Here is a 14,798-nt window from a genome sequence, read left to right on the forward strand (position 1 = left end):
ATGAGTTAAAGTATTTTACCACAAATATATTTTCACTTTTTCTCATCCTATCTCTTGCTTTTGCCTTATGAGCATTGATGTTATATTTTAATGTTTAGATACTCTAATGATTGTATTTTCCATGTAAAGTTTATCCTTTAGCATATAAGGGGGTCTTGTTTGTCTTGTTTAAGGAAATTTTGGTCTGAATTCGACTTTCCCATTCTGAACATTATAACCTCTCCTTTCTTTTTGTTTGTAGCACCTAGAACACTTTGTTATCCTCAGCTGTTCTCATCACTTGGTTTAACAGTCCCAGCTTAAAGACTGCTTTCGTTTGTTATCTAATCTAGGAAGCTTTTCTTTTCCCTTTTTTAAAAATGTATTTATCTCCATAGTAAAGGAATCTTTCCTAGACCATAAATTTTTGCAAGAGGTTCATATGAGGAAGGAACCACTGCCTGAGATTGTCTTTGTGCTCCAAAGATACAGGCTTTGGGGTGTGAGTCTGTTTAGTCTTTATTTTTCCTCAAACAATGAAGACTGTCAGATATACAGTATTTTACATAGCAACTTATCTGTGTCCAGGCTGTCACAGAAAGAGAGAGCTTCCTGCAAATATGACTTCCTCTGTGTTTCACTCTATAGCCTTACCTCCTCTACTTCCTAGAACAAAATCAGTTCAGGAATCTTCTGTTGCCAACATATGCACCCATGCAAACACAAGGGATTGGGGGTTTGCATGTTAAGGTGTATCCCACACATCCAAGATGGGTATTTTCCCAAAGAACAGTGATTTCATTAAATTCACTTATTTTAGAGAATAAAATATATTCTGACTTATTTCTGGCTTATTTTTCCTTTAAGTCTGAAAAAATGATTTTATTAAAGTCACTTATTTTAGAAAATAAAATATGTGCTGAATTATTTTTCCTTTAAGTCTGAAAAAAGTCACTCAAATATTTCATATTTAGAACTCAAATGCTATAAATTGAGAATATTTTTAAATTTATACTTTGATCCAGCTGCATAATAAAATTCCAATATAATGTAATTTGCTTATTCTTACTTTTTCAAATCTTCAGTGGCATTTTCTATGCATTTTCTAATGGTATTTGATACAAAGGAATGAATTTCAGTCACCCTTCTTTTGTTTTCTATGTATTATATTATGATGTTTACTGTAGCAGGAAGAACACATGTACCCCCAATTAAATTGTGTTTTCAATTTTTCCCTTATTAAGATTCCTCATAAAAGACTCCCAACATTTACTTAAGCAAAACTTTAAAAATTATAATATTGAGTACTCTTTGTCTTTAAACATTCCTGAAAATTGAACATCATTTCCAAGCCCCAGATGCCTACTTTGGAAATGCCTTACTAATTATGATGTCATAATACAATTTTTAGTTAAAATTCAAGGCAAAAATATAAGGTTAGGGCTAGGTATGTTAATAATGAAAGTAGTTATGAAACAGAAACAGACTCACAGACATAGAGAACAGACTTGTGTTTGCCAAGGGTGGGAGGCGGGGGAGAGGAATGCATTGGGAGTTTGGGATTAGAAGATACAAACTATTATATGTAGGATGGATGAACAACAAGGTCCTACTATATATAGAACAGGGAACTATATTCAGTATGCTGTGATAAACCATAATGAAAAAGAATATGAAGAAGAATATAGTGTATAACTGAATCACTTTGCTGTACAGCAGAAATTAACACAAAATTGTAAATCAACTATACTTCAATAAAATTTAAAAAATTAATGAAAGCAGATATAAAATCTTATTGCAAATAATTTCAAAAATTTCAAAAACTTAGCCTACTTCTTGTCAAATTCCAGTAGGTTAACACTGATAAATATACAACTTATATTAATGGCTGATAACACGCTTATCTAGACCTAGGTGTTATGTGATGACCTCTGTCATTTCTTATTGTTTATGTCTATATGAATAGGGGAATATTCAATCTAGATTATTTTGCAGGAGTTTTTTTAGTAAAGTTATCTTCTCACTCTCTGAAGATTATTTTAGTCAAAAATAATTGAAATGATAAGTCATATACCCAGTTGGGCACATGAATGGTGATAGGGTGCAACAGGCTTAAGGAATAGCCAACTGAGGACTCTTTGTCCATTGCACCAAGTTTGAGAGCCACGACCCTTTTTTTTCCCCTCAGGACTATACTTATTAGATTCTTGTAGTTGAAAGAATCTCAATGATGGTGGAAAGTAGGGGATGGGGCAAGAGAACCTTACTCAGGAAATCTAACCTAGAATATACATGAGCTGTGTCTAGCATTCAGAACTACAAAAGAGACCAATGTAAAATCATATACATCAGGAAAGCTTAAAATCTTTTTTACTGCTTTAGGTTAGGAGTTGGCCAACTTTTTCTGTAAAGGCCCCGATACTGTATTTCTTTTTTAACATCTTTATTGGAGTATGATTGCTTTACAATGGTGTGTAGTTTCTGTTCTATAACAAAGTGAATCAGCTATACATATACATATATCCCCATATCTCCTCCCTCTTGCATCTCCCTCCCATCCTCCCTATCCCACCCCTCTAGGTGGTCACAAAGCACTGAGCTGATCTCCCTGTGCTATGTGGTTGCTTCCCACTAGCTATCTATTTTACATTTGGTAGTGTATATAGTCCATGCCACTCTCTCACTTCGCCCCGGCTTACCTTTCCCACTCCCCGTGTCCTCAAGTTCATTCTCTACATCTGCATCTTTATTCCTGCCCTGCCCCTAGGTTCTTCAGAACCATTTTTTTTTTTAGATTCCATATTTATGTGTTAGCATACAGTATTTGTTTTTCTCTTTCTGACTTACTTCACTCTGTATGACAGACTTTAACTCCATCCACCTCACTACAAATAACTCAATTTTGTTTCTTTTTATGGCTGAGTAATATTCCATTGTATATATGTGCCACATCTTCTTTATCTATTCATCTGTCAATGGACACTTAAGTTGCTTGCATGTCCTGGCTATTGTAAATAGAGCTGCAATGAACATTGTGGTACATGACTCTTTTTGAATTATGGTTTTCTCAGGGTATATGCCCAGTAGTCGGATTGCTGGGTCGTATGGTAGTTCTATTTTTAGTTTTTTAAGGAACCTCCATACTGTTCTCCATAGTCGCTGTATCAATTTACATTCCCACCAATGGACAGGTCATCCAAAATGAAAATAAATAGGGAAACACAAGCTTTAAATGACACATTAAAAAAGATGGACTTAATTGATATTTATAGGACATTCCATCTAAAAACAACAGAATACACTTTCTTCTCAAGTGCTCATGGAACATTCTCCAGGATAGATCATATCTTCAGTCACAAATCAAGCCCTGGTAAATTTAAGAAAATTGAAATCATATCAAGTATCTTTTCTGACCACAACACTATGAGACTAGATATCAATTACAGGAAAAAATCTGTAAAAAATACAAACACATGAAGGCTAAACAATACACTACTAAATAACCAAGAGATCACTGAAGAAATCAGAGAAAATCAAAAAATACCTAGAAACAAATGACAATGAAAACACGATGACCCAAAACCTATGGGATGCAGCAAAAGCAGTTCTAAGAGGGAAGTTTATAGCAATACAATCCTACCTCAAGAAACAAGAAACATCTCAAATAAACAACTTAACCTTACACCTAAAACAATTAGAGAAAGAAGAACAAAAAAAAACCCAGATACTGTATTTTGTAGGCTTTGCAAACCATATATTCTGTCACAATTACTACTTCTATGATAGCGTGAAAGCAGCCTCAGATAACATATAAATGAATAAGCATGACTGTGTGCCAATAATGTTTTATGGAAGAGGTGGTGAATCAGATCTGACTCACAGGCTATAGCTTCTAAACCTAAAGGTTTGAAAACAACACACATTAATAAAATCTTTTTTACGTTTGACCTGCACCCTACCTCCCTTCCAATGAATTATCTTGAGGTTGGTACATTTTTCTTTGGAGATCACTATTTGAAATGATTCCTGAAAATGAACATCATTCTACCCTGCTTTGGTATTCAATAGATGAATCTCATAAGGTCCTCGTTTTTGAGGGAAGAACAGGAATCGTAAAATTCTCTTGTATGTGTTTTTATCAGTGAGATATGTAACATAGTTGTTTCCCATAAAATCCTTACAGTGCTTTTCACTTACTTTAGAATTGTCTTTTTCAATATAAAAATACTTAGAACAAATTTTTCAAAAGAAAAGAAGCTTTATTTAAGAGCTTTGTTTTTAAAATGGAATTGACAGTTTGGCTTGATTATCATATCCTGCAAAACTTCAAGAACACACGAAGTTATGAAGAAAATAATATCTTTGTTCATTAGAGAAAGATTACCAAAAACATGCAGAGAATAAATTCATTTAGCTTTATTTGTTAAAAGAACTACAGAGCCAGTAGAATTAGATATTGACAGAGACATCATAAAAGTAATGCTATAGCAATAACTGATGCATTAATCACTCTAGAAGAAGCCCACTTTCTACTCAACCAACAAGTCAAATTGTTTAACCATAAAAGCTGTTTCCATTGCAACACCAAAGGGCATTGGAATGCATATGGGCTCTTCATTAAAGCCTACACATCTGAGGCTCTTTTGTTCTACCTGTTTTTTTAAAGTTACCTCCTTTCCTGTGGTTTGGTAGTGAAAGGTGAAAATCCATTTTGCCCTTGCTCTCACTGTCCCCTCTGCACACCACACACAGTTATCTGTGCCTTTTGAAACTCAGAGCACCACTGCATGAAATTACTGGAGCCTTTAACTCCATCCTTTCTTCCCGCTTCTCACCTCTTTGGGAAAACGACACTTCTTTTTTTTTTTTAACAACACATTTTTAAATGCAGCACTTATATTCAGCTTTTCTTTCCTGCCTGGAGCCTATAGTAATCCAAAAGCAGAATTTTAGCATTTCTGCTAAAGTTTTAATTTAAAAAAACACCCCGTCCATAAAGTCAAGGACGATTACAATGTATTTCTTAAAGAGTGCTTCCTTCAGCCAGAGGTATCAACATTTTACAGACATGATCACAGAAACTCCAAATTACTAAGAAGAGATTCTAATCATCTACATTTCACTAAGATCAAGCCAAGATAAGTTAGGTCTCTTAATTTTGAACATATGGCATAACTTCTTGCTTATCAGTCCTAATTTTAAAGCATCCATGTGCATTTTAAAAACAGACATACTTAAAGCAACACATCTATTTCAGATCCTGACTTGAACTAAAAAATTTGAACTTGTTAAATATGAAAAAGCTAGCATACGTTTACCTACTCCAAATTCCCTATCAAAAAAAAATTAAAGGACTAAAACATAGTTGTGAAGATAGGATTTGGATTATTTAGTTCTGAAAGTTTGTGGTTGTCTGAAAGCAAGTTTCACAGAGCAGATAACATAGATAAAGTGTGAAGATATTTGACTGAGACATGCTCAAGGGAAAAGAAAGAGGAAGTATTTCATAATCAATCACAGTGGGCACTAGAGCATGAAAATGCTGAGTTTTATGTTTTTCTATACATATAGTTTAATTCTCATCCTACATTCTGACATGGATGCATTTGGGGGAAAAGGCGCAATTTAAGTTGAAGAAGTTAGAAAGTAACACAGAAAAGAGGCTTCTCTGATTTCTCATCATGGTGGGAAGAAAGAAGAGAATGTATTTGGTGACCCTTTAGTAGGAAGTCAACTCCTTTCTTCCAAAATTATAGTGCTTCTAAAAGAAATGACAACAACAGTAAACATTTAAAAATTTGCATTCCCTTTAAAGTGTCCAGAGCTCTTTCACAGTGACTGTTTCATTTAATCATGAATGGGTATAAGTATGGGTACCATTAGAAATGAGATTAGTAGCCCCATTTTTCGAGGATGAAACTGAAGTTCAGAGAGTTGACTGATCTTCTCAGGATCACACCAAGCCCATGTTCTTTCCATTGCATTCTATCATAATGTTTCTCTCCTTTTCAGGAAACAGGAAAGTTACTGCTGGAGCAGTAGGCTCCAGTAACCAATAGTCAAGGTAGGGTCTCTTAATGGATTAGGCAACTAGAGGGCCAGGTCATGGAGTGTGTAGCCTGAGTGTGAAGTAGACAGGTCAGAGTGAGAAAGTACAGAGGGTTGCAGAGAAGGTTAAGAGTAGCAGGAAGGAGACAAAGACCGAGGTTCAGATATTTAGAACTCACTAGAATCTAAGATCCATGGGATCAAGGATATTGTCTGCTCTGTTTCCTGAGAAAGCACCCATATCTTTTTTGGCACAAACATAAATGACTGGATGCTAAGAAGAGACAGAAGGGAAGTCAATGTGGAGAGAAGTAGTGACACCATCCATCAGGGACACCATCCACAGCAAGGACTACAAGCCCGGGAATACTTTCCAGTCCTTTCTCCCCTACACTCCTGTGCTCTGTGGTCCTTCCACCAACATGGGCAGCTAAGGCTTAATACCATCTTCATATCTCAGGGTAGGATTTTGGTGGTGACTGTTAAAACTGAATTTCAAAGAGAAATTCAGTACATTTAATGTACAAGATACATTAAATGTAGCCTCCATATTGTTCATGTTAACAAAGCGTTATAATTTTAAAGAAAAATGATCTTGTGGTTTTTTAATATCCTGAGGTTTTGTTCCTTTGAATATACTATTGTTTTACCAAGAAATTTAAGTGAAAGTGTTGATGTTCAGCAACTAATTTGTGTTTCCTGTACACAGCCTGTCACCCAGTCTAAAATCACCTTTCAGAGAGATCTAGAAAGGCAAAAATTATCCCCAAAGTTCATTACAAGGATTATCCCATAGTCTTTTGTGATTATGAAACAAAGGAATCAAAGCATGGTGTCTTCTACACTTAAAGAATGTAGAAACAAGAAATCCAGACACAGCCAAGACTTCACTTTCATTATAGAAAGCATCTTTGTTTAAATTTTAGGTTGCCTACTTAGCCTTCCTATTCAGGATATTTGCAATGGAAATAGTTGTCAAGTTTGCCAATGTAAAAGAAGGAAAAAAGTAATTTAAGTAGCAAATACCAGGACCCTGATACAGGCTGTTATATATGTGTGTCTTTTATATGAACACACACACACACACACACACATATATATAAATTTATATATGTATATATAAATTTAATTTTGAAAAGAAATCATTTCTCTCCCGGGGATTTTAGTTTAAGGAAAAACAAAGCAAAGTATAGTTATTCAAAGGGAAATAATTACAATGAATCATATTGATGATTTCTTATTACTCCACAAATAGGAAGTAAATAGGACATTATTTTTTTTAAAAGGAAAAAATCAAAATAAAAGAAAATATTCCCTACCCCAAATTTCTCAATCAAAAAGAAAAGAATCAAAGTAAACTCTATGCGTGTAGAACTACTCTTATTTGTCATGATTTTGACCTAGACAATAGATTATAAGATTTTCCATCTCTCCAAAGTTATGACCTGATTAATACTTGCTCTTTTTTTTTTTTTTTTTTGGATCATCTAAGGATGTGAAATATCAGAAGGGTTCCAGTAATATTTAAGGGCATGAACACAGAATTTCAGGGTAAGGAGGTACCTTCAAAAGTACTTCATACAACACACTCATTTTGCAGATGTGTAATTAAATCCAGGATCAGGAATGACTTAGTCCAACAGCATGCATTTTAAGAGTTAACATCAGACTGCCTGACTTTTTAAAATTTCTCTTTCAGTTAATTGTCCTGACACCTAACAATTGGGGAAATACAAGAAAGAGAAATGTCTAGAAAAGTGGTGAAGCCATAATTTTGCTGACATAGAGCCAAGGAAAATGTATGTCCCTTGTCAAACAGGGCTATCATTATGAGTAGAGGCTCCATGGAATGTGGAAATTCTCTTAAATGGAGGCTTACTTATCTCCTTTGTGTAAATCAAATAGGGAAAAGTTCTTAGTTCAAACACAAAAGAAGGCACCTAATCAATGTTGGTTGAAAGGAAATGCCCCTGGCAGGGGTAGCTTTGAGCATAATTAGTCATAGAATTCTTGGAGCTGGAAGGGAGGCAAGAGGTGGGCTAGTCCAGGGTCTCTCAACCCCAGCATTAGTGACATTTGGGGTAGGCTAAGTCTTTGCTGTGGGGGACTGTCCTGGATACTGTAGGATGTTTAGCAGCATCCTTGGCCTCTACCCACTGGGTGCCAGCAGCATGCCCAGCCCCAGTCATGACAGTAATGTCTGGGGCAAAGTCATGCCAGTTGAGAACCACTGGTCCCCTCATTTCACAAATGCACTGAGTAGAACTGGTTAACCACATAATCACAACTAGAACACACACTTCAGAGCTTTTTCTGAAAAACCAACCTGCCCTAGTTCCCCTTTGGTTCAATTATGTATCATAATGAATAAGGGCATCAGATCTTGCACGAATGTGGTTTCTGAAATGTGAAGTGAAACTAGCCTGACTTTATTATATGCTGCAAATGGCCAGTCCATCTATCAAATGCAATTCATGAGGGCCTAATACTTCCCAAAAGCCATTAAGCCACAGATTGAGAAAAACACCTCTATTTTTCTGAGCCTACCCTATGGGATAAATATCATATATACTTGCTTTTACTTGAGCAGGTAAAATATGCTAAGCCTCTCAGCTCTACTGGACAAAGATAACTGACAATCTGGTTCCTGGTAAGTTGTTTCTTACCAAATGCATTTTCTGTTTTCAAGGAAAAGTAAGGTAAAAAATATTAAAGATCTAAAGGTTCATAAAACAAACTCGTATTCGGATGGCTGGGCTACAGTAGATTAAATTTCACTTAGGATGTCTAGATTTGGAGGTTAGAACATTATTTTTAAAAACTCTAAAAACCTACCAGCTCTCCCATCTCAAAGGAATCACTAGTTTTGAACTTACAAATCTACTACAGATTGTTCTCTTCACACAGCCTTTGAGATAAAGAAAAATACATTTTTAATCCTGGCTTTTTTTTTTTCCAGATATTTATTTTAAATCACTTGCTTCACTAACTTGATTTCAGTTTTCACAGGTTGGACTTCTAAAGTTGTCTTTGGTTTCTTTAATGGAACTTAAAAAATAGTTTATTTACCAGTTTTAGCTCTCTGTTTCATTCTGTCCTATGCACCCACTTGATTACCCTTCTCATTTGGATTTTTTGTTTTCTCTGCCAAAATGACAAACTCACAGTTATTTTATCTTAGATCACAGTGAGGAAGAGAAAGTTTCCAAATCTCTTCATATGACTCAGCTTCAAACTTCTATATCTTGCTTTGACCTTTACATTTGTCATCATGCAAAGCTGGCCTAATCTCACCCACACTTTAAAATATCTAACAATCTCTCCAATGGTTAGAGATTATAACATTTATTCTAGACACTTCAATCTTAGCATTTATATTCAAAGAATACATCCAGTTTTTTACTACATACTCCTCTAAATATATTCTACCTAGATTCCATTTCTCATAGGTCAAAGAAAATGTTCATTAGAGAAAAGAAAACCACAAGGCCCTCATCCTGGTTGCATTTCCTACGTACATTTATTGATAACTAGCCCCCAAATTATGTTAAGGAACTTGTAGAATTGAATCTGTTTAGAGGGGGATGGAGGAGATCTTTGTAGACAATGTCCTGGGAGAGGTGCCACATACAGTATAAAAGACAAAACTATACCAAAGCCATGTTGTTGTCACCATATAGTTCTATTCACAGGCTGACATTGACTGAAGGTTCAAGAAGTTTTGAGAAATAGACTCCTCTGAAGTAAAACATAAGAACACACCTTTTTTCTTGCCAACAAATAAAATGAACTTTCTAAACTTTGAATAATATTTATTTTGGCTATTACTTAAAATTATTTTTACACAGCTACCTTCTCCTCTTAAAATTCTGTTGTCTGATACTTTTCAGGTGAAACCAATAGAGAATTTTAAACTCTGTTTTAACAAAACCTTATTTTAAGTACTATTTGTCTTGCCTTTCCCTGGCTTTTCTCACACAGATATAAAGAAAAAAAAAAAAAAAACCTTACTTTAAAACCATAATATACAAAAAGTTTTAAATAAAAATAAAATAAAACAAATTTTTTTTTAATTTTAAAAAGTTGAAGAAAAGAAACTTAGCCTTCCAAATAGAAGTAATAAAAGTTTAGATATAATGACCACAGCCTTTTATTTCATAAACTTCAACCCTATTAGATGTAGATAAAAATGAAAATAAAGATTGAATTCAATGAAAACAAAAAACAAAAAAAAAGGAATATAATTTACATGAGAGGTTCTAAATATGGTAATCATCACCTCTCATAAATAAAGATATCTGGGGACATCATGAGTTAACAAAACATAAGACATATTTATATAAAGCTTTCAGATTATCATTGTTTCCCAATAGACTGGGGTACAGTCAGACACTACATATTCACCAATTTGTTAAACAACTAATGCTTCAAAGCTTAACTAATCATTAGAATTCAGTTGCTTAACTAATTATTAGAATTATTCCATCTATTATGATAGAAGTGGCAAATAGGTCTTCTTTGTGTGTCTGTTTTAAAGCAAGTAAAAAGACTCCCTCTTTTGAGAGCACCAGAATCACAATTAACTGCTGAACCATCATCGACAGGAAAACACTGGAACTCATCAAAAAAGATACCCCACATCCAGAGAAAAAGGAGAAGCCACAATGAGATGGTAGGAGGGGCACAATCACAATAAAATCAAATCCCATAACTGCTGGTTGGGTGACTCACAAACTAGAGAACATTTATATCACAGAAGTCCACCCACTGGAGTGAAGGTTCTGAGCCCCACATCAGGCTTCCCAACCTGAGATTCCAGCAATGGGAGAAGGAATTCCTAGAGAATCAGACTTTGAAGGCTAGTGGGATTTGAATGCAGGACTTCAACAGGACTGGGAGAAACAGAGATTCTACTCTTGGAGGGCACACACAAAGTAGTGTGTGCATCAGGACCCAGGGGAAGGAGCAGTGACCCCATAGGAGACTGAACCAGACCTACCTGCTAGTGTTGGAGAGTCTCCTGAAGAGGCTGTCTTTCACCATGAGGACAAGAACACTGACAGCAGAAGTTTGGGGAAGTAATCCTTGGCGGGAACCCTCCCAGAATCCACCATTAGCCCCATCAAAGAGCCGGGTATGATCCAGTGTTGGGTCACCTCAGGCCAAACAACCAACAGGGAGTGAATCCAGCCCCACCCATCAGCAGACAAGAAGATTAAACTTTTACTGAGCTCTGCCTACCAGAGCAACACCCAGCTCTACCCACAACCAGTCCCTCCCATCAGGAAACTTACAAAAGCCTCTTAGATAGCCTCATCCACCAGAGGGCAGATAGCAGGAGCAAGATGAACTACAATCCTACAGCCTTTGGAACAAAAACCACATTCACAGAAAGATAGACAAGATGAAAAGGCAGAGGGCTATGTACCAGATGAAGGAACAAGATAAAACCCCAGAAAAACAACTAAATGAAGTGGAGATAGGAAAATTTCCAGAAAAAGAATTCAGAATAATGATAGTGAAGATAATCCAGTACCTCAGAAAAAAAATGGAGGCAAAGATTTAGAAGAGGCAAGAAATGTTTAACAAAGACCTAGAAGAATTAAAGAACAAACACCTAGAAGAATTAAAGAACAAACAAACAGAGATTAACAATACAATAACTGAAATGAAAAATACACTAGAAGGAATCAATAGCAGAATAACTGAGGCAGAAGAACGGATAAGTGAACTGGAAGACAGAATGGTGGAATTCACTGCCGCAGAACAGATTAAAGAAAAAAAAAAATGAAAAGAAATGAAGACAGCCTAAGAGACCTCTGGGACAACATTATATGCAACAACATTCACATTATAAGAGTCCCAGAAGGAGAAGAGAGAGAGAAAGGACCCGAGAAAATATTTGAAGAGATTATAGTTAAAAACTTCCCTAACATGGGAAAGGAAATAGCCACCCAACCACCCAACCCCAGGAAGTGCAGACAGTCCCAGGCAGGATAAACCCAAGGAGAACCACACCAAGACACATAGTAATCAAATTGACAAAAATTAAATGCAAAGAAAAATTATTGAAAGCAACAAGGGAAAATGACAAATAACATACAAGGGAACTCCCATAAGGTTGACAACTGATTTTCGGTAGAAACTCTACAAGCCAGAAGGGAGTGGCATGATATATTTAAAGTGATGAAAGGGAAGAACCTGCAACCAAGATTACTCTACCCAGCAAGGATCTCATTCAGATTCGACAGAGAAATAAAAAGCTTTACAGAGAGGCAACAGCTAAGAGAATTCAGCACCACCAAACCAGCTCTACAACAAATGCTAAAGGAACTTCTCTAAATGGGAAACACAACAGAAGAAAAGGACCTTAAAAAAAAAACACATTACAAATAAATATTGGTAATAGGAACATACATGCTGATAATTACCTTAAACGTGAACGGATTAAATGCTCCAACCAAAAGACACAGGCTCGCTGAATGGATACAAAAACAAGACCCATACATATGCTGTCTACAAGAGACCCACTTCAGACCTAGGGACACATATAGACTTAAAGTGAGGGGATGGAAAAAAATATTCCATGCAAATGGGAATCAAAAGAAAGCTGGAGTAGCAATTCTCATATCAGATACACTAGACTTTAAAATAAAGAATGTTACAAGAGACAAAGAAGGACACTACATAATGATCAAGGGATCAATCCAAGAAGAAGATATAACAATTATAAATATATATGCACCCAACATGGGAGCACTTCAATACATAAGGCAACTGCTAACAGCTATAATAGGGGATATCAACAGTAACACAATAATAGTGGGGGACTTTAAGACCTCACTTATATCAGTGGACAGATCATCCAAACAGGAAATTAATAAGGAACCACAGGCTTTAAATAACACAATAGACCAAATAGATTTCATTGATATTTATAGGGCAGTCTGCCCAAAAACAGCAGATTACACTCTCTTCTCAAGTGCACATGGAACATTCTCCAGGATAGATCACATCTTGGGTCACAAATCAAGGCTCAATAAAGTTAAGAAAATTGAAATCATATCAAGCATCTTTGCTCACCACAATGCTATGAGATTAGAAATCAATTAGAGGGAAAAAAACATAAAAAAACACAAACACATGGAGGCTAAACAATACGTTACTAAATAACCAAGAGATCACTGAAGATATCAATGAGGAAATCAAAAAATACCTAGAGACAAATTACAATGAAAACACGATAATCCAAACTGTATGGGATGCAGCAAAAGCAGTTCTAAAAGGGAAGTTTATAGCAATAACATCCTACCTCAAGAAACAAGAAAAATCTAAAATAAACAACCTAACCTTACACCTAAAGCAATTAGAGAAAGAAAAAAAAAAAACTCCACAAAATTACTAGAAGGAAAGAAATCATAAGGATTAGAGCAGAAATAAATGAAAAAGAAACAAAGAAAGCAATAGGAAAGATCAGTAAAACTAACAGCAGGTTCTTTGAGAAGATAAACAAAATTGATAAACCATTAGCTAGACTCATCAAGAAAAAGAGGGAGAGGACTCAAATCAATAAAATTAGAAAAGCAAAAGGAGAAGTTACAATAGACACCACAGAAATACAAAGCATCCTACGAGACTACTACAAGCAATTCTATGACAATAAAAAGACAAGCTGGAAGATATTTTCAAATTCTTAGAAAGGTATAACCTTCCAAGACTGAATCAGGAAAAAATAGAAAATATGAACAGACCAATCACAAGTAATGAAATTGAAATTGTGATTAAAAATCTTCCAACAAATAAAAGTCCAAGACCAGATGGCTTCACAGGTGAATTATATCAAACATTTAGAGAAGAGCTAACACCCATCCTTCTCAAACTCTTCCAAAAAATTGCAAAAGAAGGAAAACTCCCAAACTCATTCTATGAGGCCACCATCACCCTGATACCAAAACCAGAAAAAAATACTACAAAAAAAGAAAATTACAGACTAATATCACTGATGAATATAGATGCAAAAATCCTCAACAAAATACTAGCAAACAGAATCCAACAACACATTAAAAGGATCACACACCATCATCAAGTGGGATTTATCCCAGGGATGCAAGGATTCTTCAACATACGCAAATCAATCAATGTGATACACCATATTAACAAATTGAAGAATAAAAACCATATGATCTTTTCAATAGATGCAGAAAAAGTTTTTGACAAAATTCAACACCCATTTATGATAAAAACTCTCCAGAAAGTGGGCATAGAGGGAAACTACCTCAACATAATAAAGGCCATATACGACAAACCCACAGCAAACATCATTCTCACTGGTGATAAACTGAAAGCATTTCCTCTAAGATCAGGAACAAGACAAGGATGTCCACTCTTACCACTATTATTCAACATAGTTTTGGAAGTCCTAGCCACAGCAATCAGAGAAGAAAAAGAAATAAAAGGAATACAGATTGGAAAAGAAGAAGTAAAACTGTCACTTTTTGCAGATGACATGATACTATACATAGAGAATCCTAAAGATGCTACCAGAAAAATACTAGAGCTAATCAGTGAATTTGGTAAAGTTGCAGGATACAAAATTAATGCACAGAAATCTCTTGCATTCCTATACACTAATGATGAAAAATGTGAAAGAGAAATTATGGAAACACTCCCATTTACCATTGCAACAAAAAGAATAAAATACCTAGGAATAAACCTACCTAGGAAGACAAAAGACCTGTATGCAGACAACTATAAGACACTGATGAAAGAAA

The 14,798-nt window shown here is 35.3% G+C and overlaps 1 protein-coding gene across 26 annotated transcripts in view; it reads right to left on the minus strand.

The window, feature by feature from the left end:
- The window catches only part of MLIP (muscular LMNA interacting protein), a 283,518-nt gene that overhangs the window by 41,558 nt on the left and 227,162 nt on the right, over window positions 1-14,798 (minus strand). The window contains exon 13 of one of the 26 annotated variants that reach the window (XM_082347122.1): window positions 4,374-5,740. The exons of the other annotated variants lie outside the window; for them this stretch is intronic. Coding sequence (XP_082203248.1) covers window positions 5,699-5,740 — 42 coding nt within the window. The 3' untranslated portion in view covers window positions 4,374-5,698. Of the gene's footprint in view, window positions 1-4,373; window positions 5,741-14,798 lie in introns of those variants that run through there. 26 annotated transcript variants of the gene reach the window in all.

Source organism: Balaenoptera borealis, assembly GCF_965194805.1.
Source record: "Balaenoptera borealis genome assembly, chromosome: 12".
Classification (NCBI taxonomy): domain Eukaryota; kingdom Metazoa; phylum Chordata; class Mammalia; order Artiodactyla; family Balaenopteridae; genus Balaenoptera; species Balaenoptera borealis.